Genomic DNA, 22,453 nt, shown 5'->3' with positions numbered 1-22,453 from the left:
TATCAATATGACATCATACATAGGAGTTTAATAAATCCTTAGGGAAATATGTCCAGTATATGCAAATGCTTATGCCAAATGTATATTATTTAAAAATTCATTGCAGATAGCTCATTCTAAACTCATCCTTAACCAGGACCTATGAATTGGTCAAGGATCCAGCACATAAGACCAGTGGCATGATGTTTTTACATAATCCACTTGACACTTAGAAAAAGAATATCCCTCTGCTTTTGAAATGTGGTCCTTTCCTTGGCTGTAAACTATGCAGAGCAGTGTGTAGGTGTTTTACTTAGCCTAAAAAAAAAAAAACTGTAAACACTCATTGCTGTCCCACTCTGGGCAGCCAGTGTAAAAATACGCCAGCCTCAAATTAGCAGTTATATGGGCATTGTGAAAATTATTTGAAATATCACTTCTTTCAAAACAAACAAACAAAAACAGAACGTAAGTTTGTCGTATGTATGTTTCACGTTGATTAGCGTCATCCTGCTCTGAAGTCCTAGTAGATAAATCCATGATGTGTATAGGGTTGGGGGAGGGATGAAAATTAACGTTGGCTACAATGGCCTTCTTAGCAGGGATGTCACAGACAAAGTACATTGACCTCCATGAAGCTGAAGAATCAACTTAAACCCAAATAAACTTCCTAGTTTTACTTACTCCTTTTTGGCAACTTAAAAAGAGCAAATGGTTCTAATAAAGCACACAGTTCTTTGGAAAACCTCTGTTGGTTTTGGAGAGGGAAAAACCAGGGGATTTAAACTAAATCAGCAGACCTAAACGTGAATTTCAAGGGACTGTACACTGCTTCTAGCGAGGAGGAAATTATATTTTACTATTGCACGTGGCAATATTTAGTATAATATTTCACTCTTCTCTTAGATGGCTGCCAAGAGTAACAATTAAAGTTCATTTTTTTCATAGATGAATTACTCAGAATGGTCTAGGCTCCCAGAGGAATTGTTTTGTAATTTGGTTGATGGCAAGCCCTATAATTCATCAAAACATGATCATAATAAGATGAATTCTTTCAAAGTCATTTTCTTCCTTATTCTAAACATGACTGTCCCTTCCCAAGTGCCCCACAAATAAAGGGGACCAGGGCAGAGGCTAGCAGGAGCAACATGCTCTGGGAAGGAAGAAGTGCTGATCATAAGGGTGGGAGAAAAATAGACTGACTTTTTATGAAACAGAGAGTCAAGGAATAAAAAGCACAAATGTTTAGGAGAGATTTGTGCAGTGATAGCTCAGCAAGAATTCGACATTTAAATCGGATCCACCAGTAGCAGATGCCTTGCTTAGCAGGGTTCTATAGCCACTCCTTTCCCCTTACACAAGAGACAGCAGAGTAGCCTGTGGCTGAAACCTTGACCATGGTGCTACCCAAATCCTCACACACACATTCAGTCTCAACACTATGAGAGACATAGACATGGAATGAAATTGAAAACTCATGGGTGAGCTGGGATGGTGCACACCTTTAATCCCAGCTCTTGGGAGGCAGAGGCAGGTGGGTCTCTGAGTTTGAGGCCAGCCTCAAACTCAGTGAGTTTTACATAGTGAGTTCAAGGATGGCTTCTGTGTGCGTTCACACAAACACAAAAGAAAGAAGGAAATGCAAAGGAGACATAGAGAGAGACTGGGAGAGAGCAGTTTCACAGACTGTTTAGTGGCTACCTCTGGAATGGGGGTGTCAGAATCCCCCTCTCCCCTTAGGGAAAATAGAAGCCGGAGTTTGGACATTGGAAGACTGTAGCCTTCCTTATCCAGATAAGCCAACACACCATAGGGATGAGTAGCTGTCTCTCACCGAACCTACTAGATCTGCCTTATACAACCTCCCTACATTTCTTCAGGCATACCCATATGCTGCACACTAACAACAGGCAGCAGAGCCGGAAGCTAAGGGAACTACAGGAGGGCAGAGCCCTCCTGAAGATGGGCTTGGGCCACACTCAGCCGCTTTGTGCTGTGTGGGCCTGGACCAGGGAAGTTCTGTCCCCCTGCTGCAGCTACTCCTGTGCTTCGTTTCTCAGTCAGGGTAGGAAGGATGAGACTCTCTGAGACCCACTCTGAATGACACCAGTATCCCATTGCTGATCCGCATTCTCAAAGGCAGAGGATGATTTAACATTAAATGGTTGACATTTAATCACGCTTAGTTTTCTCCCCTATCCCTTCTCTTACCTCTTATGAAAAGTCTCTTCTGTTTTGTTTTGTTTTGTTTTGTTTTGTTTTGTTTTGTTTTGTTTTGTTTTTGCCCCCAACTCTCTTTAATCCCCAACCTATGTGCCTTTAAATACACCAGTGAACTATTTCAAAAGAGCTTTCTCCACCTCCTAATCAAAATCAGTGGATACTGACTCTTCATTGGTTGATTCCTAAGAATTTCTGAACACTTTCAGCCGTCCAGCCAGACAGCACTAGGGAATGCCAGGCCCTATGAGCTAGCATAATTTCAGAGAAGTTGGCACAGGTCTTTTGGTTTTGGGAGATAAGCTGTCACACCCTATGTAGACTGGGCTGGTCTTGAACTTATAGCAGTCCTCCTGTATGTCCTTCCTGAATACTAGAACTACCCCTACCTGACTGACACGCACCTACTTTTAATCTCATTCGAACCCTAACAACCCCTCAGCCCGCACTAGACAGAAGTACTGAACTGTACTTGGCCACAGCAGGAAGTACCTAAAGCCTAGAGCACCTGTCATGTGTCTGCCCAAGACATTCATCCAGACATTTTTCTATGGTCCAGGAAATCAGTAGCTTTCCTTGGGCTCCCCACTCCTCTCCTGCATTACTCTGAAGAGACCACTCTGCCCAGACAGCATAGCTGACTCTTCTCCCCCAAATGTGCTCTGAGGGTGTGGTTGTGATTCTGTGGAAGGAGTGAACATCTCTTCGAATCAAAGCATTTGCATTTGGATGATATGACTGTGTATGGTTAAACTCTCTTCTGTCTAGGAATAGCAGTAGATATCAGATAATAAATTAGGACCTTCTGTCATCTTTACTAGGCGAAAGGATGAAAAAAAAAGTCATTGAAACTCAAAAAATGACCACTAAGTGAGCGAGGTTGCCTCCATCTCACTGCCCCCCCCAGACTATGTAAGTCGCTGTTTTTCTACCACCAGCATGTTGCTGAAACCTCCCCTGTCCCCACTGACTCTTTCCTGGAACACAACTAAACTACTAGATTTTTTTTATATATATTTCTAACTGGTTACCCACCATGGTAAAAACAATTGACAGTCTAACATGACTTCTTAGCCCCTCAGATTTTAACTTTTAATCATCTTTTTTTTTTTTTACTTTTAATTGCCATCATTATGTTGCCATTTGTAGGAAATGGTAGTTTTAAAGCATTACAATATATTTTTAATAGCTACCTGCCTTTCAGTTTGTAACACTTTTAAAGAGAATTAGAATTACTGAAACCATTAAGCATGCCATGTGTTGGATCAAAATGAAAAGTTTGGATTTATTTTGGTTTTTGTTTTGAGAGTTTGAAGTGATTTCTAATATGTTGTCACTTGAAAGGGTCAATTTTATTTTATTTTATCTAATTTCACTGTTTAAATAATACTGCATCTCTACCACCTGCCTGTAGACTCACTGTTGGTATATGACCTGTGTTCTGTCTATAATGCTTTAATTAGTATTTCATGTTTTTTTGAAGAAATGTCAAAATGGCATGAAATTGATATTGGCCAGTGTGAACAATGGGATTAAAACCATACAGGACCCTAGTTAGAACCTATTTGCAGAAGTAAGCCAATTGTTGCTAGAAAATAGAGTGAGTAAACACATTTGATCCTACTGACAAACTTGCTTACTGAAGTTACCACTCGAGTTTTTTTTCCTCATTCTTTGCTTTCTAGCACTGTGTTCATTGAACTTACATTCCTGTCATATTTGTTGATTCTTGTATTTATTTATTGACTGTGGTGTGCATTATCTTGTCTGCAAGTTTATCCATAGACCGATGTGACTCACAGACTACTCGGATAATCTTCCCTTTATTCTTTTGTCTGCTCAGGATTTGCCTAGACACCTATATGGTAAGACTAAGGCCCTGACAGGAAGCCCTGCTTAGCTATTACTTAATCTAAAATCTTGCCTTTTAGACAAGTGCCCCCTTGTCTAAGTGAGTGCCCCAAATGCTCATTTTTTCCCTTGTGGATAGCTAACTGCTATAAATATGTGAAGCTTAAAAACTATCGTCAGAGACTAACAAGTAATTTTCTCCCTGTTGGACTTCCACCGAATGGTAGCATTGGATTGGCCAAGCTTGTGTCAGTCATGCTTTGCTTCAGTTTTACGTTCTTATGTTTCTCAAACATGCACAGTTTCGTACTTAAAACCCCACCTTCAGGACTTGAAATGTAACGTTGAGGTAGAGTGCATGCCTAACGTGTGCAAGACCCTGGGATCTCACACATGTGCGTGTTCAATCCCCACCCCACCCCTGCCCCTCTGTTTCACTCTCCCTCTCTCGCCCTCCCTCCCTCTCTCAAAAAAGACTTAAAATTCTGATTGCATAGTTTCCCTGTTATCGCTATACCAGGTTTTAATTAGTTACATGAAAAGGGTTATAGGTTTCGTGGGGTTTGTCACACTCTTAATAACCAAATGGCATTATTTGTGATCTTCGAAGAAACAAGTCCAGGATTTGTACCTTGGCTCTTGCAGACGGTGGGAGCTAACAATACACATGATGAAAGAATGGCTCAAGCAGCTGAAAGTAGAAAGTGGCAGACATATAAGGAGTCCTAAGGGTCCATTTCCATGTGTTCTCCACCCCTGAAATAGAAATAAAGATGCAGAACTATGCAGTCAATGAGAATTTTGGGGGTGACCCCGAACGGGATAGAAATCTATGTAATTTCTAATAACTAATGTGTCTCTATATAACCCCCCACAATCTCATAACAATAATAATACAATACTACTTAATTTTTATATTGTCATGTTTAAATATTACTTTGAATTTAGCCTGCTAAATCTCACAGGTTCTAATTAACTGCCCCTATATAGGAACTGATGAAAATCTGAAAAGAAAAGGAAAGAAAAAAAACACCTCTGACTGACTCTTTAGCTATTAATATGCCACATGAAGTTGTAAGCAGAAAACTTGGTTTGGCCATGTGCAAAAGCTTCTATGCTTAAGAGACAGTTGACATCTCTGTAATTCTCTAAAAAAACCAAATTACTACTTTGAGAGAGGATGAACTGATATTCCTGGTCACTTTTGACTCCTCTCAGCACAGGTGTTTGGCTCTCCTTAAGAGTGGTAGATGGTGATATTTTGTAGTGACGGCTAATATCTCAGGCTACAATAAAAGCCATCGAGCTCTGAGCCCTGAGATTTGAGAGTCATCAGCAGCGTCCTGCTCTAGTCTGAAATGTCTGAGGGCTAGAAAGTAATGAAATGGATTTCCTGAGCCACTGATTCTGAATCCAATTCCAAAAATAAAATGGAAAGAATTTAAGCTAAGACACAATCCTATCAGAATACATTCACACACGTCATTGAGAGACTATTTTGAAATTCAATAATCCTCTTCATATTTGAAGTTTCCTATTCAAAACAAGAAACTCCTTCCTCATGATGGTTTCAGAGCGTGTACTGCTCAGTCAGACAACCTAGGATTGTACCTCAATTTATAAACAAATTAGTATACGTGGTCAACGTCATACATTCTTAACCCACCCTATTGAGACAAACTTACATGGAGTGACATGTTGAGGTATGCTGTCAACACCATCAAGATCTAGGCAACTACTGTAGTCCTAAAACTGCTTGTTCCCCTTCCCTGTTCTTCCCTGCTCCCTCTCCTGCAGCCACACTGTGCAGCCATTGGTCTACCCTCTGCCACTGGAAATGGCGTAGTCTTGTAGACTTTATAAAAGTAGGATTAACTGAGTGTGCTGTAGTTGTGACTTCTTTATCTCTGACATGTTCAGATACCTTTATTCTCTTAAGTATGTCATGAGGTCACATGTCTTTTTACTGCTAAGTTGTCTTCTTTTGTAAATGCCACAAATTTGTATTATCCTTCACTTTTCCATGAATGACTTTTTTTGTGCACAGGTTGGGGTCGGTGTAAGTAAACCTACTATGACTAGCCTTTGTAGACAATATTCTTTTACTAATAACAACAAGGCTGACCTCTTATTTTAAATGAAGCCCTGAAATCGAGTCAGGGATAGAACCAAGTAAGTAACAAGCTGTGGACCATTTTCAGTGAGGGAAGTAACATGTACAGACTTGTCTATAGATTCAGTAAAGCAAGAAAGGAAAACAAGAAAAGAGGTGGCATGTAAAGAATTTAGCACCGAAGCCTGATAGTACACACCATGGAGGCAGAGGCTAAAATATGAGGCAGCCTTGCCTACATAATAATACTGTCTTTAAAAAGCAGGGCAGAGGAGAATTTAGTATAGTTCTTCTCTCATAGGATATAATTAAGTAAAATTATTTATCAACTACATGTTCATTATTCTAATACAGCATATTCAGTTGGTGGTCTGCTGATGTCTTTGGATTTAAAATTTGGGCATGCAGAATTTTATCTATGTGGACCTTTGTTCTTAGAATAATGAGTGACCTGGATATGATTATCCCCTTCATCACATTCCCATATTAGCCTCGCTTGTTTTTTTTTATTAGACTTCTGTGTGTAAGTACACAGCACATGCACATTCCACAACACGTGTAAAAGAGGACAAGTACAGAAAGTCAGTTCTTTCCACATGTGGGTTTCAGGGATTGAACTTGGGAGCTTAAAGAACTTTTAGCCACTGAGCCAACTTGCCAGCCATAGCCCCATTACTTTATAGCTACCATATACATATATCCTCTGTATGCTCCTCTCTCTCTCTCTCTCTCTCTCTCTCTCTCTCTCTCTCTCTCTCTCTCTCTTGTTATTTTCTTCCTTATGGGTTCTTGTTTTATATTTTCACTGACTTTGGGTTGATGATTCTGAATAATTGCTTAACTTCCTTGTTTGTGCTTTCTGCTTTGCTTGAGAATACTTGGATGTTGAGAAACAATAAATGGACTCAGTGGTGTTTAAGAGAACAAAACATGATTTGCTGATGAGTTATCTCAATACCATGAATCAGAAGGATAAATGAATGTAATGATTGGGGAGGGGATTTGGAGAGCTTTAGAGTCACAAAAGATCTGAGAACCAAAACTTGTCATAAATTGTATCTTGACTTGTTAGATCAGACACGTGCCTGGTGATGTTTGTATTTCCTCAGCACTGGACTGAGACCACTTTGGTAAAGCTGTAGTTCTGGGCAAGGAGGATTAAGGGCCCAGAGTACAATGAAAAGGGCCGGTGTGATATGATAAGGAAAATAATTTTAAGAAAGCAGAGAGCAAAGCTGCTTGAATCATAAAGTGGGGAGTTCTCTTTTGATTTGAAGTATGTTTTTGAGTCAGTCAGTGACTCAATAAAAAGAGTTGGGTAATAGCAATGACTTTCAAGCAAGTGGATTCTAGAAACTAATCTGATGACAGTTTTAGTTCCTAAGTTATTGGTATGAATTCATTGGTTCTATGAAATGTCCTACAAAATGACATGTGCATAGCTAATAGGCAGACTCCCTGGCAGTCAATTTGGCAGTGGATTTTGTACTCCTGACCTTAAGACCTCTGACATTCAGGGGAGTAAAAAAAGATGTCCTCCGTTAGACTTCTTCAAAATGAGGACAGTTACATATTTTACAGATTTGGGATATATAATGATCTCAGCCAGATCTTGTTATTGTTATTGTTTTAAAGGGTACTTTTTGAGATGGGTTTTTAATAAGCCCACAGTAAAGGACATGGTAAAAGATTGCTTTTATAAAAATGACAGGCCACATTTTGTACGTTGAGAAAGCTTCACAAATTTCGTTTGAGCAAAGTCGTTTTAGTTCTTGCTACTTTTTTTAATTACATTTTTATTTTTTATATTAATCACAGGTTATTTACTTTGTATCCCAGCCATTACCCCCGCCCTCATTAACTCCCAATCCCACCCTCCTTCCTCATCTCCTCCCTGCCCCTTTCCAAGTCCACTGATAGGGGAGGTCCTCCTCCCCTTCCATCTGACCCTACTTTATCCGGTCTCATCAAGACTGGCTGCACTGTCCTCCCCTGTAGCCTGGCAAGGCTGATCTTAAGTACGGCTTTCAGAAGTTGCTGAATGTCTAATGTCTGAATTTCTTTCTTAATATACAACTGTAGCCATTGGATTTGCCATGTGATTTTGTAAATATTTAAGAAAATGGGTAATTTTGTTTCCTATTTTAAGCTGCTATAAAACTGCTAGGCAGATAGAATGATAAATGTAGAATTTATAATTACTCTGAATTCTACATGTGTCTGTGTGTGTGTGTTGAAGCCTCTAAGGGCTGCAATGTATTTTTTGTTTGTTTGTTTCTTAATATAATAGTTTTGTCCGGGTACCTTCAGAGCCTGGGCTTTGTGTCCAGCTTTGTCTCACAGACCAATAGTATGTTTCCTAGAAACCTAAAATCCTCACTGTGTTTTAGCCACATATTACTTGACATCACAGGACATAACTAAATGTCACAAATGTCCTCTGAATGTTCAACAGGGCTACCCAGTTGGTCATGCAGGTTGTGTACCTACAAAACGAAGACAGACTGACTTATAAAGTGTGAACTGAAACCTGGCCTGGAAGCTACTCCCCAAGCTACATGCATTAGAGTGAGAAATATTTACTTGTTCTAATGTCATTCATGCTACCCTTTCCTTTGCTTCAATCTTGACCTTCTAATAATCTACACATCTGTAGAGTAACGCAGTGTTATTAACTTATAGCTAGTTCATCACAGTCCCTCTGTCGCTAGTTCTTGACAGAATTTGAAGAGGTATCTCTTATTTCTGGCTGAATGCAAGTGCCACACCAAACTCCTATTACTACTCTTCTTATATTTTATATACATTCGCCCTTTTAGACAATCAAAAGAGAGCAACACTTCATTAATTTAAATGATAAATATTACATCTGGGGTCCACTAGAATGACATTCCTACTTGGGCGAAGTGTCCTTAGAAACAACACCATGTGTGTCCACAAGAAGCTGGAAGAGGAGATAAAGGACTCTGTTTGAAGCCTTTAGTGGGTTTCATCAAGCTTCCTTGAGCAGATCTTTCCTACGGATCATCTTTTCCACTAAACAGATGCGAACACGGGTAGAGCTCTAAACATAGAGGAAAACAAGTTAAGAAAAGCAGGAAAAAATGTTTTGTTTTTTTTTTCTGAAATTAGTATGTGCCTGTATTTGGGCTGTGGCACCCACGTCCCCGGCACACGGTGGTGTCACTTACTTGTTGCCCATCAGGGTTAAGAGCTGTAACTTGCAGTGGCCACACTGAGACAGGTATCTGGACACAGCATTAAGATGAACAGAAGGAGGAAGAGCCCTACAGAGCCTCTTTTCAAAATGATACCATAGCCCATCTTTTTGGCATTAAAGAGATTGACATTGGTGCATATGTCTTTAACACAGAAAAGATCGCAAGTCACAGAGAAATCCTTAAGATTAGTTCTCTACCAGCTCTGTGCTTGACTTCCTAAGGCCACTGCAGCTAGCTGGCAGGACGCAGTGACATGCCAGGCAGAATCCATGTGGATACATCTGCTGTGAAAGAAATTGTTCCAGACTTCTGTTTTCCTTCAACTTTCAATTCAAACTCCTTACACGTGTTCATGTCTTGCTAGCTGATGGCATTTCAAAGCAATTAAACTTCCATCACACATCCCAGAAATGGCTACAACAGACTTCATTTTATAGGGTTGCACCACAAGAGATGCTGTGCCCTAAATTTCCCATTATCCTCACAAGAGCCCAAAGGAAGGGTATCATGATTCTTCACAAGTGGGAAATTGCTCCTTGGCACTGAGTGTCCATCTTGCATCTGTGCATGCCTACTTAGAACTAATGAAAAAGAAGGAAAGACTATCCCAAGTATGATTATAAAATAAGTATCTTTTCCAGATGAGCTTCTTCACATGCAGGGAAAGTCCCTGGTAGAAAAGGCTGAAGAAGGTCATTCCTCAGCAAGAACTGGGAAAGGCATAATGGGCCAGATGTTAGACTGCTTTCCAAGCCTCACATATTTCTTTTTCTGTGTGTGAGATTTTAATGAGTTTTGATGAAGGGAGCAGCTCACTCAGTTATTTGAGTAACTTAGTTGAAAGAAACACTGTGTGTTTGTAAGCAAAAGAATATGTGTACGCAGAAGCATACACATATGTGTGTATGTGGAAGCAGTCCTGAAGACCCAACTGTGGGACCTATGCCTTCGGACATGTTCTTTTAATATCCATGAAAATTAGTTTCTTCTGGGAAATATGAACGACAAATCCTGTTAATGTGATTGTTAAGATTTTATTAGCTGGCACCCAGTAAAATACATATGTTAAATAATATCCCCCCTCGTTGAGAATTTCATCTATGTGTATGTTTTTCCTTTACTTTTTATTTTATGTATATGGGTGTTTTGCCCTCATGTATGTCTGTTCACCATGAACATGGCTGGTGCCTTCAGAGGCCAGAAGAGGGCATCAAGTAATCTGGAACTGGAGTTACTGACAGTTGGAAGCCACCACGTGGTTGCTGGGGACTGAGCCTATGTCCTCTGCAAGAGCAGCCAGTGCTCTCAATTGCTCTTTCCAAACCAGTATATATTATTTTTAAGAAGCGTGTGCATATTAGTAATTGCACCTCTCCAGACCAGTGTATATTATTTTTAAGAAGCATGTTTGATGCATAAAATTCTTCAACTTTCAAGGCACTATGATGACTCAGTTCAATTCCTACTTCACTTTTGTACCTTGTAAAGACAGGGCCTTTTAATTTGTTAATCTCAACTCAGGTAAGCTCTGAATCTATCCTAATAATTTATAGAATTAGCACCTTTAATAATGTGCATCTAAAGAAGGAATCATCTGGGCTTGAAGTGGGAAAAGTAATACATGCACAAGCTAATTCGTATCCCCCTGCAATGTTTTTTAGAGAAGAATTAACCGTATTTAGGGTAGTTCATACTAAAAGATATTGGCCCTGTATATTGTGTTGCCTACTCTAATGCGTTGTGCTTTGGGCATGAGGGAAAGGGCACTGGCATATCGTGTTTATATTCTGTGGTGGCAAAGCCTGTTTAACCAGGCTAGCCCTAAAGAAGCGGCTCTCCATGCTGCCACCTAAGCATCACTAGAAAATATTTTAGAAATGCAAATAGAGATATGCCTGAGCACTAGCATATCTCGTGTGTGTGTGTGTGTGTGTGTGTGTGTGTGTGTGTGTGTGTAAAATCCCCTCTCAAAGTCTTGTTGTCTTACAGTTTGACAAGGAACTTTTTCTAAACACCTCATCCTTATCAGTTGCCTGTCAGCTCACAGTCTTGCACAGGCTCTGCCAGTTAGACCGTGGCCCTCTGTTTCAAATGTCGAATGTAGTACTTCTCAAAGGAGAAGTACCACAGTTACATTGCTGCCACATTCTGTCCTTCCAGACACAACTGGAATGTCCCAGTAGCCTGGACAAGCTGCCTCTTTACTCTGATTCTCTGGTCCTGTGTCCACTCCCTGCTCTGGGAACAGCCTCTGTAGACGTCTCCCCAACCATGGTCTCCTGTTTTCCTCATGCTGCTGCTCTTGCCAGTCTGCCTATCTCTGCACTTTGTGTGATGCAAAGACAGCTTCTGCCATTGAATCCCCTCTACCTCCTTTAACCACAGAAATTCCTGAGAGTCCCCAAGGACAGTTCTTTGAGAGCTCTGAAGGGAAGGGTCAAGGGCCAGATACTTAGAGAAATTACTGCTTACTACAACCATGTTGGGAGTAAATAAGTGACAAATGGATAGAATACAATATCAGTAATTTGACCCTTCCTCCTTTATATGGAGAGAGTTCTGCAAGTTATACAGACAGTAAATATATGTTTCTATATCTGCATCTATAATAAACTGTATATGTGTGTATGTACACACATATGCGTAATGTGTAGAAGAGAGGCCAGAATGTTTTCCAAACTCTCACTCTTCGTCTCTGTAACGATGAGACCATCTGACTACCTACAGCTGCTAAGCAAGCTCATCCCGGGGGGCTTTGAAGTGCAGGCCCAGCAGACAGCCAAGTCTCTGGAAACCTTCCACATGCAAGCTGTCAGGAGCACTAGTGACGGCTGGCATGTTTGGAGTTGTTACTAGAGCCTGAGATTTCATGAAGGACAAGGGAAAAACAAAAAACATACCATGTAGCAGAGGGCAGGTTCCAGCCACTCTGTTATCCCAAGGAAGGAAGACTGCACTTTGCACCATGGGGCAGAAGGTGTTGGAACTGTATTTCCACTTCCCTGAAAACTATGTGACACTTTCACATGGAACCTGTGATACAGACCTCCAGGGGATGTCAGAGAAGGGGAGGAGACAAAGAAAAGCATCGTGATGCCCAGAACATCTGTCCCAGATGCTCAGCTGTGGCACTTCAACATCAGGACCAGGAAGAGCATCACTTACCACCTTCTTATGCTCAAAATTTACTCATGATGATTTCATATTCCATTGTTCATTTTTGCTTGAAAAGAACGGTGATTAGGTGTTGCCATTATGCACACGGCCCACAGTGCCTTGAGACAGTGCCCCAGATCCTCTTCGTTTCAGGCCTTCCTCTCCTTCCCGACATTTGGCACCGTTTGATCAGTGGGTGCAAGAAAAGTGCTCCCCAGTGGGGGCAGCTCTTCAGAGAAGGAAGTTTAGAACATTGAAGATCAAAGAGCCCAAAGGTGCCAGGACTACAACAGCTGCAGGCAGCTCTTTGATCTTTAGTTCAGATTTTTACCAGCACTACCACCCCACCAACACACACACACACACACAGAGAGAGAGAGAGAGAGAGAGAGAGAGAGAGAGAGAGAGAGATCAAGCATTCTCCCTCATCTTATTCTGGTGGCTTCCTTACAGGTAAATTGATTTATGGTAGATGACATCCAACAGTCATGGGTGACCTTCATTTCTTCCACGGTGGGGTCCTCCCACTGTTCCCCATCCCCTGCTGACAACTCTTTTCCAATCCACCGATTCTGGGTGGTTCTGGCTTCATCACTGAGCCAAAGAACATCATGTCCACCTCGTTGATTATTTAACCAGGAGGTTCAGTCCTGGCTTCTGTGTCTAAAGCCTATGCATCCATCAAAGCACAAGCAGATGCTTTCTACTTAGCTCACCTCATGACTGCATATGGTTGATGTATATTGATCCTGTCTTAGCAGCATCAGTAGAGAGTGGTCCACACACCAGGCTGTGGCAGCTTCCTTTACAACTGTTGTCTTTTTGAATGATTTCTTAGTCTTTTGAAATGCTTTTATATTTGCAGTAGTTATATACTTTGATGCTTTTAATTCTTTTTCATCATATCTTAACATTATCACCTCACCTCATAGTTGACTGAGAACACAAGACATTTTCTGTTTCTTTTGGTTCTTCCTGATCAGGGTGATGTTAAATAGACAGTAGATTTCCACAACCCATATCATAAGTGATATGATAACTAATTAGGTCAATTATTAGCTTACTCATGCTCAGCATACTTTATCCTTGGGAATAGAAGTGTTTTGGATTTGGAGATACTTGCATGTATGTGACGCAATATCATGGGGAGAAGGCTCAAGCGTAAATAGGAAATTTGTTTATGCTTTCTGGATGCCTTACATATGACTCAAATTTAATCATACACAGCATCGTAGTGTCCCTGCATTTTGACTGCAGCTTGCTCTTTTAAGGCCAGATTTGAAGTTTCCCACCAACCCCATGTCACTTCTACAAAAGTTCAGATTTTGGAGCTGAGTTTCAGATTTGGGAGTTTTAGGTTAAGTACATTCACCATGTATTGATGAGTACATTGAAGTTAACACTTCCAAACAGTCAAATACTTGCACCCATTTGCCATGTTCTACATCTTAGTGATTATGCTCAGTGTGACAAGTATAACTTTGGTTCCTGTTGCTAAGTGACAAATGGTAAGAGATGTTAGCTTCCCTCCTCAACAGCAGTTCCTAGTCTGTCTAAGAATGATATATTGCCTGGGACACCAAACTTTGGATTATAAAGTCAAGATAGAAGCCAGGCATGGTGGCACATGCCTTGAATCCCAGCACTTGGGAAGCAGAGGCAGGTAGATCTCTGAGTTCAAGGCCACTCCAGTCTCCAGGGCAAGTTCCAGAACAGCTAGGACTACACAGACATACCCTGTCTCAAAGCTAATAACAATGATAAATGAAAAAATATATATAGTCAAGATAGTCCTGAGCCAACCTGGACATTTAGTACCTTTGGAGCCCTAGGTGGAGAGGGTCCTTTCAGGCTTCCCTGGAAGATAACAGCTAGACCTTTCTGCTAGGTTTCAAAGACACCTGTGTGTAGATGCCACTCACTCTATTTGCATTATCCTTTAGTCACATTAAATTATTAAAATTCTTCCAGGCTCCTTATGGAATGCCTGTGTGTTGAATGCTTGTTGTGTTTTCTTACACTGGATACCACAAAAGCATTTTGCACATCTGGCAGCTGATAGCATAAAGGCCCTCAATCACTTCAGAAAGCTCAAAAACATACAAAAACATACCAAAAACTGTCTAAATATGTGTGTGTGTGTATTTGTAGTGTGTGTGTATATGTGTGTGTGCGTGCGCGCCTCTTGTGTTTAGAAACTTCAGTTACTCTTCCTCCCTGCTGAGTGCCCTATCTTTCTTTAAAATCTGGTCTTGTAGACTACTAGCTAATGCCATTGCTTAAATTAGCCATATCTGCTTTCAAATCCCATGATTACTTACTCATGATCAGTGATTAGCTTCTCTCAGCACTTCTGTTCTCATCAGAAAATGGAAATACACCTGCCAGAGAGTATTATCAATCTTCCCGACTTCTCTGGTCTGTCTGACTGTTTCAAGCCAGTAACCCTTTAGATAACTCTGAATTAGAACCCACTATGCTGCCAGAACTAGACAATGACACTTTTGGAAGCTGAGCTGCTTGCGAGGGGTCTTTTTATGAATTCTCCATTGCTACCTTAAACACACAAAGGCACAAATGGGCATGCAGTCCAAAGAGACACACGCAAGGGATGCAAACTATTCAGCCCCCACCTCTACCTCATACCGGAGTGGAGCTGGTCCTTCCTCGCACTACTCAAGACATGAGTTTATTTTCTGAAATATACTCAGGCAGCTTCGCTTCAAGATCTTTAAGGACTTTTATACGCATGCCTTGTTCCCTAGATATCTTTATAATAACTGTTTTTGAATATTAACTATTGTTGTGTTGGAAGTGATTATTTGCTAGCCCTACTCATGGGCATGGAAGTTTTTGGCTGGAATCCCTAATGATGACCATGTTAGGAATGCCCTGGTTACCAAAAGTTTTGTTTCTTGCACAAAATGAGTTCTACCTGATCTTGTGAAATTATTTTCAGGCTTAAGTTCTGTTCCAAGTTTGGCATGAGGTACGTGATGAATAAGCATCCTTTGGTAATAAAATGGTCCCGTCACAGCCAGCTGTTGCCACAATGCTAAATGCATAAACTGTGTACCTTGACTCTTTTAAGTAAATTTCAAAAGTTATTGATGACGTCACAGAAGTTAGAGGTGAAGAAACAAAACTCCTAATTCCCATTACAGTTTTCTAATAAACATACCTGACATTGGTGAGTTAATAACTTTGTGTCTGTTCTAGTCCGTCATGCCATAAGTATTTACTTAAACCAGACACTGTAGCTGCTGGAGAAACTGCACCCGGTGTTCTGTGCCTCATCAATGGAGATGGGCAGAAAATGAAAACATAACTCACAGCATCTTAAAAAATGAGCATTTTTGTATTTGGGGTGATTTTTGAATGTGACATTTTTACGTTATACTTAAAAAGTCATTATTGTTTCCAAGATGCTTTTTCCCACTTTGTTGTTGTTGTTGTTGTTTGATTGATTTGGTTTTTATGATACAGGGGTTCTCTGTGTAGCCTTTTTTGTCCTGGATCTGTTTAGACCAGGCTGGCCTTGAACTGAAAAATCTACCTGTCTCTGCCTCCCAAGTGCTGGGATTAGAGGCATGTGCCACCACTGCCTGGCCTGACACCACATTTTCAAACAGCGTATCTGTCCAATACATTCACTGTCTAATTATTTTCTCATCAGTATTTACCAACAAAACAGATAATGGCCTATCAAGCTGATGTTTTGCCAACAAGAAAAAGTAACAGATAAAAAAATAACACCATCTTTTTCTTCAGCTGTGTATCACTTTCTTAGGCAGATACACAATTCTGAGTATTTCAAAATACTAAAAACCTCCATTACTGACTCAAAGACTCAAAAACTGTTCCAGTTTCCACATTTATTGACACTACCCTAATGTTTTTGTTTTGTTTTGTTTTCCTGCTGAGATATGGCTCCTCGGCCTTTTTCTTTACATCTATTTTGAGTGCTTCTAGAGGGTAGGAATGGAATTGGAAAAGAAAACAAATTTATAGCCTTCTGCTTAACTCAGATTTACAACTTTGCCACTTAACAAGAGGCTGCCTAACAGGCATGAAGCATTGGTTGTATTCGTTGACCCTTGCTGTTAATTTATGCTCTGATGGGTGTTAGCTGGACAGGTATGGGGTGGGGCCGTACAGAGGAACAGAGTGAATGTGGCTGAAGTAGGCTCAGGGGCTCCTGGTTAGAAATGCCCGAGGGGCCGAAGTGACCATCCAGAGCCCGTGCTTTTCCCCTTCAGACCCTCCACATACCAATCAAATCTCCAGTCTCAATACTGAACTGAAATAAAATGTTAACTTTAAAACCACAAGTGTGGGGGATACTTGGCAGAGGTAGAAGATTTAGCATAACACTGTCAATAAAAATTTAGCCTCCCCAAGGAAAGACTATGTATAAGAAAAGGATATTAGGCCTATGGTCAATGGCTTAAATAGTGGAGAGAATTCACAAAAGATCGCCATCACTTCATTTCCTTAAGCTTGACCTTCTTTTAGAGTCCTTTCTAAGAAAAAATCTTGTTGATGAGCATGTAATGATAATTGTCTGTATTTATGGAAAGAGTGTAGTATTTTAGGACATGCACATAGTGAGTATGAACCAAATCAGGGTAGCTTAAATTGTTCTATCTCCTTGTCATCTTTATGTTCAGAGAGCTTGCCTCTCCCCTTTATAAAACACATTATAGGTTAGTGTAAACTATAGCCCCTGACCGTGGACTAGAATACTAAAATTAAACAATCCTGTTAGCTGTTTTACCATCCATCCCCACCCTTCCTGCCCTCATCCTTCGCATGCGTTCCCATTTGGTGTTTCTCTTACATTTGGTGTTCCTCTTTCTCTTTAATAACTTTATATAATATGAAACAAAGTATCAGGATCGTTCATAGGAACTACCAGTTTGGTTGGGGCTACTAATGACTTCATTTGTTTGTATTCTTCCCTTGGTATACTTCAGATATTTTACAAAGAACTTGCTTTTTAATGAAGAAAAGCATATTAAGAAAAAGTCATAAATAATGAGAGTTGTAAAGCTATATATATTAAAAATTCCTACATGTTTTCTTGCTATGGCAAAGTAGATTTATTTTTATATATTTGGTATGTCCTGCATGGCTCAGCACCTGATAACCAAACAATATGTAGGTGTTCTCAGCTGGGTTTTCTCACCATGGCAGATAATAATAACCTAAAACTAGAAACTGTGGATAAAATATTTTGGTTTGTGCTAGGTCTCAAACCCAGGGCAAATGGCTGAGGTTCCTATTTAACATATCAAAGTGGACCTGGCCTTCTGCCAGGTTCTCCCTGTATCCCTCAGTCTACCTATTACAGGCCACTTCTGGCTAGCATGCCCCCACCCCTAAACACTTCAGCCAGGTATTAGAGCTGGACTGTTCTTTCTCCAGCTGCCCTCCCCTGCCAGCCATATTGGTTACTTGTCTTTTTGTCTATTCTCCTGGCCAGTCTCTCAGCCCAGGCCACCCTTTTTGGTTGACAGCTGTTCTCTCCTCTCCATTTCCCCGCCTCACCGCACATGACTCAGGGTCTTGTCCACTCTGGCTTCTCCAGATATCCCTGCCTCTGGCCTTGCTCTTCTTTTTATCTATAATAAACTTTCTCCTCCACTATACCCAGGAGCAATCATGTCCTTTTTACTTTTTTTTTTTTTCATTAATCTTGTTTGCTAAGTATTACATGATTGATTATCAAACAGAATAAATCGAACTATCACTGAGTTATGGCACAGTTTTTCTTTCTAGATGCTCTAATTTCCAAAGTTCCCATGAAGCCTATAAAGGAGCATCAGACCACTTCCTCCATTAAGCATTTTATAATGAAGCTAGAGTCTAAGGACACATAACAGCCAGTGAGTTAATTATCAGTTCAGTCAGTGATCCTGCTTCAGTCTGTGATCTGCCTGTCACACAGAGACCCTGACAGGTAGAGGGTGGACAGAGGGACCCAGGGATAGAGGGTAGGCAAAGGCGTGAGCAGAAGGGCATTAGGGTAGACTACAGAGACTACTGGGACAATGTTGTTTGAATTCCAGTTAATCTCTTGACACTTTATTGATCCAAGAATACTTCAAGAAGTAAATGAACCAGCTAGGTGTATGAGAGCTCAGAGAGTAGACAGGGTTTTGTTCTGTGGAAAGGAGGAACAAGGAAAGTTAGACCAAGGGCTTTATATAGGAGAAGTCAGTAAGGCTTTCACCAGACACTGGAACAAGAGGGGCTTCCACGGAGCATATGCCTGGTGAGGAGGTTGCTTTCCAGTTTGCACAGCACGGTATCCTAAAGAGTTACTAATTTTAAGCAACCTGTAGATACGGCCTGCTATGAGAATTTTTGCCTAAAATAGTTAATACAAAAATTAAAAAATGTTTTAGGAAAAATCAAGTTTTCTTTTGTGTTCACTAAAAAGATATAAGTGTGGTTTAAAATAAAATGGGAATTTTACAAATTCAGTAGGAATTTCAAAGTAATTTTAGAAGGAACTGAACATGTAGATTGTGCTGCACCATCAGTAAAATGGTTCTGTATTTTACTGACATTTTGGAGATAGTTACATCAAATTCATGTCTAGATCAGCTCATATTCTAATTGAAAACTAATGGATTTGAAGACAAGAAACTGGTCTACAAGGCTCCAAATATTTAATGCATATAATGTAATGAATTTTATATGGTAAATGAAAGGAAATAATTTTTGCTTTTTGTGGGTATTTAACCTAATTATTAGATATGTCAGAAAATTGATATTTATTCCATGTGAGTCCTCCTTACACTGAGAAATTGTGTACATTATCGTTTTCTTTAAAGTTATTAGTAATTTTATCTCATAAATCAATGATATCAACATTTTTAATACAAGTGGATATCAGTAGGGTCTTGGATCCAAATAGTCGGAATCCAGCTTGACCACTGACGCACTGCTCAGTTTGGACAAGTGTCTCCCTGTGTCTTGGTTTCTTCATCCATGAGTGATGACAGTCATCACACTAGCATCTTTGAGTTGTCAGAAGGATTAAATATAAAATGTAGACTGGTATCTAACATATGGGAACAATTCATAAATGACTGTCATACTGCTAGTAACACTGCAGAATCAACGAATGATTGTTTCTTATTGTGATTATTTGTTTTGCTTTTCAAGTCTTGCCAGGAGGATCGTCAGGATCCCCCAGGTTGTGCCTGCCATTTCTGTTGAATGGCACCATGAATCAGTGTGGGGAGCAAAGGTTGATCTGGCCACAATAAAGCTGACCTGCCTCTTGCTTTCCACAGTGAGCCATCTGTATGGATTTGGACTGATGGATGCGGAAGCCATGGTGATGGAGGCAGAGAAGTGGACAACTGTTCCTCAGCAGCACGTGTGCGTGGAGAGCACAGACCGACAAATCAAGTAATGCTTGCTGCCTAGTGGCAGACTGACAATCCCCAAAACAAGGCCGGGCAACTGCTGTAAAACATGAAAGCTGGAGGCATCTGATGCTTCTTTCTAGTGTAGCTATAAAGTTGAGTAGAATGTTATACCTGAAGATCCTTCGAAGGGAAGTGTCCTTTCCAAGGGAAGCCCTGTATGCATAGGCTGTCCTACGTTTCCTACTTGTCAGTGTCCTTGCTTGATGAAGCAAGAATTCTCCAGATCTTTATGTTCTCAAACTCAACTGATTCTCCAAAAGGCTGTGGGGAAATTGAGAGCAAATGTGCTCGCAGATCCCTGAGAGTCACAGAGCCTGTTCTCCAGGGTTAGCTGCACACACTCAGAGGTCGTGTTTGCAGAGTTGACCCAAGAAGCGTGTGAAGTCGTTCCCACTTGCTTGATCCAAAGAACACCATTCATCTCGGTGGCTTTTCTAGAGTTCTTGGCTTTCTTCTCAGAAACCTCTTTGCCTGGAAAACTTTGTGAACTATATTTATGGTTTGTGATGAACATACAGCCTTATAATCCTGGAGGAAATGTGTTAGTAAGCAATGAAAATGGAATAAAGTTGTAGTTTGGTTTTGTTTTAAAATTTTCCCCATTGATCTTTTTCATGGTACAGACTGAGAAAGCAGAAATAAAGGGGAGGGGAAAGTTCTTTACCCAGCACTTATTACAAATAAAAAGCCCTTGGCTCCCCATCTCCTTTCACTTGCATCTTTCCCTTTAAATGACCTAGTCATTTGAGGGTCCAGCACTGTTTTCCCTCAATATCCAGTGGCCAGCTGCTGCCTCTGTCTTGAACTGTCAATTCAAGCCCCCAGCCCTCTCACCTGATTACATCCATGTCTTTTGTTCAAACCCTTACCCTCTCTCCTGCCAGGACAATTCGCCCAAACAGTGCAGTGCGCTCCATCTACAAAGCCTCCGGCTGCTCGGATAATCCTAACCATCACGTCAATTACCTGGAGCATGTAGTCGTGCGTATTACCATCACACACCCTCGGAGGGGAGACCTGGCCATCTACCTGACCTCACCCTCAGGAACCAGATCCCAGCTTTTGGCGAACAGGTACAGTGAGGTCCTCTATCTACCACAGTAGAAACCACAGCTATGTATGCTCTGGGCCATTTGTTCCTTATCCTAAAAAGGAATCGCAGAGCACTGAGGGGACAGAGACAGTGGAAGCATTTGCAGATGAGAGTTTGTGGGAACATAGACTCGGAGATCTTCAAGTTCATTCCATTTCTGTGTGCGTACTTCCTGTGTTCTTGTGAAACCAACCTCTTCCTTCTGGGCATAGGGAACCCGTTGGTGTGCAGTGGTGGGAAGCAGTAGAGAGGAGTGTAGAGGAGCCTTGCTGTGCCCCTGGTGCCCTGTAGGTTGGTCTCCAAGCCATTTTTTTGCCTCAAGGAAGAGGTGAATGTGGCAAGATTTAGAAGGAGCCTGTGTGCCTGAGGTTATGCCTATGAGCAGTGAATACTTGCCACACCAGACATTTAGCCTGTGTTTTGAAGAGTGAAGATTCATAGCTGAGTGTGGTGATACCTGCCTGTAACTCTGGCTCTAGCAAGGCTGAGAACAGAGGGTTTTGAGTTCAAAGCCAGCCTGGGCTATATAGCAAGAACAGCCTGTCTCAAAATAAATAATTTAAAAAAAAATTAAAAACCAGAGAAACAAAGTAGAAATATCCGAAGGAGAGTATTCTAAACAACGACCACAATTAAAAAGTAGGAATTAAACTTTTAAAGCAAAGTTTCTCTAGCAAGTCAGTTAGAGGTCACACATTCACCTCTGGTGGCAAAGGATTCCCATCTCCTCTAGCCTCAGCCCTGCCTGCATGCTTACTAGCCTAGCTGCCACTGTGGAACCCCATGACCCTTTAAAATCTTGATGGTTTTTTGTTGTTTTGTTTTGTTTTCAGACAGGCCTTACTGTGTAGCCCTGGCTGACCTGAAAGTTGCTACATAGACCAGGCAAGCAAGCCTTGAACTCACCGATCCACCTGCCTCTGCCTCCAGAGTGCTCAGACTAAAGGCATGAGCCACTGTACTCAGCTGCCCCAAGGCTTTGAAGCAATCTCTTCACCTGGGCTTTATTCACAGCCCTCCACAGAAGCAAAAGTTCTAGCAGAAGCTTAGGCAGAAAGAAGCCGGGCCTCTTTCTGGGTCGTTGTCCTGTGACGTTTTTTCTGGGCTTTCATTTTCCTTGACATTTCACTGAGGAATTGTTTATCCATTGACTACTGCAGTTCCTGGACAGTCTGATTTCTACAAAGCACTGTACATGGCAGTTACATCTATGTGGGCCGTCTGGAGCCCCTCAGAGGCTCCCTGCCCCACTGATGGGCAGCTCCTGTGGCGAACAGCTGTTGGGAGGAGAATGGCTTTACCCAAGGAGCTGCAGGTGCTAAGTGCTGGAAGGCGCTGGGCGGCATTCAGAGCTCTAGGCCAGTTTGAGCTGTGA

General features: G+C 41.1%; 1 protein-coding gene across 3 annotated transcripts in view; it reads left to right on the top strand.

Annotated features, from left to right (window-relative positions):
- The window catches only part of Pcsk5 (proprotein convertase subtilisin/kexin type 5), a 424,706-nt gene that overhangs the window by 228,041 nt on the left and 174,212 nt on the right, over nt 1-22,453 (top strand). For all 3 annotated transcript variants that reach the window (XM_060387271.1, XM_060387268.1, XM_060387273.1), the window contains exons 11-12: nt 19,848-19,965; nt 20,870-21,058. In XM_060387271.1, coding sequence (XP_060243254.1) covers nt 19,848-19,965; nt 20,870-21,058 — 307 coding nt within the window. The remainder of the gene's footprint in view (nt 1-19,847; nt 19,966-20,869; nt 21,059-22,453) is intronic.

Source organism: Meriones unguiculatus, chromosome 1, assembly GCF_030254825.1.
Source record: "Meriones unguiculatus strain TT.TT164.6M chromosome 1, Bangor_MerUng_6.1, whole genome shotgun sequence".
NCBI lineage: Eukaryota > Metazoa > Chordata > Mammalia > Rodentia > Muridae > Meriones > Meriones unguiculatus.
This window is presented reverse-complemented; position numbering and strand designations above follow the sequence as displayed.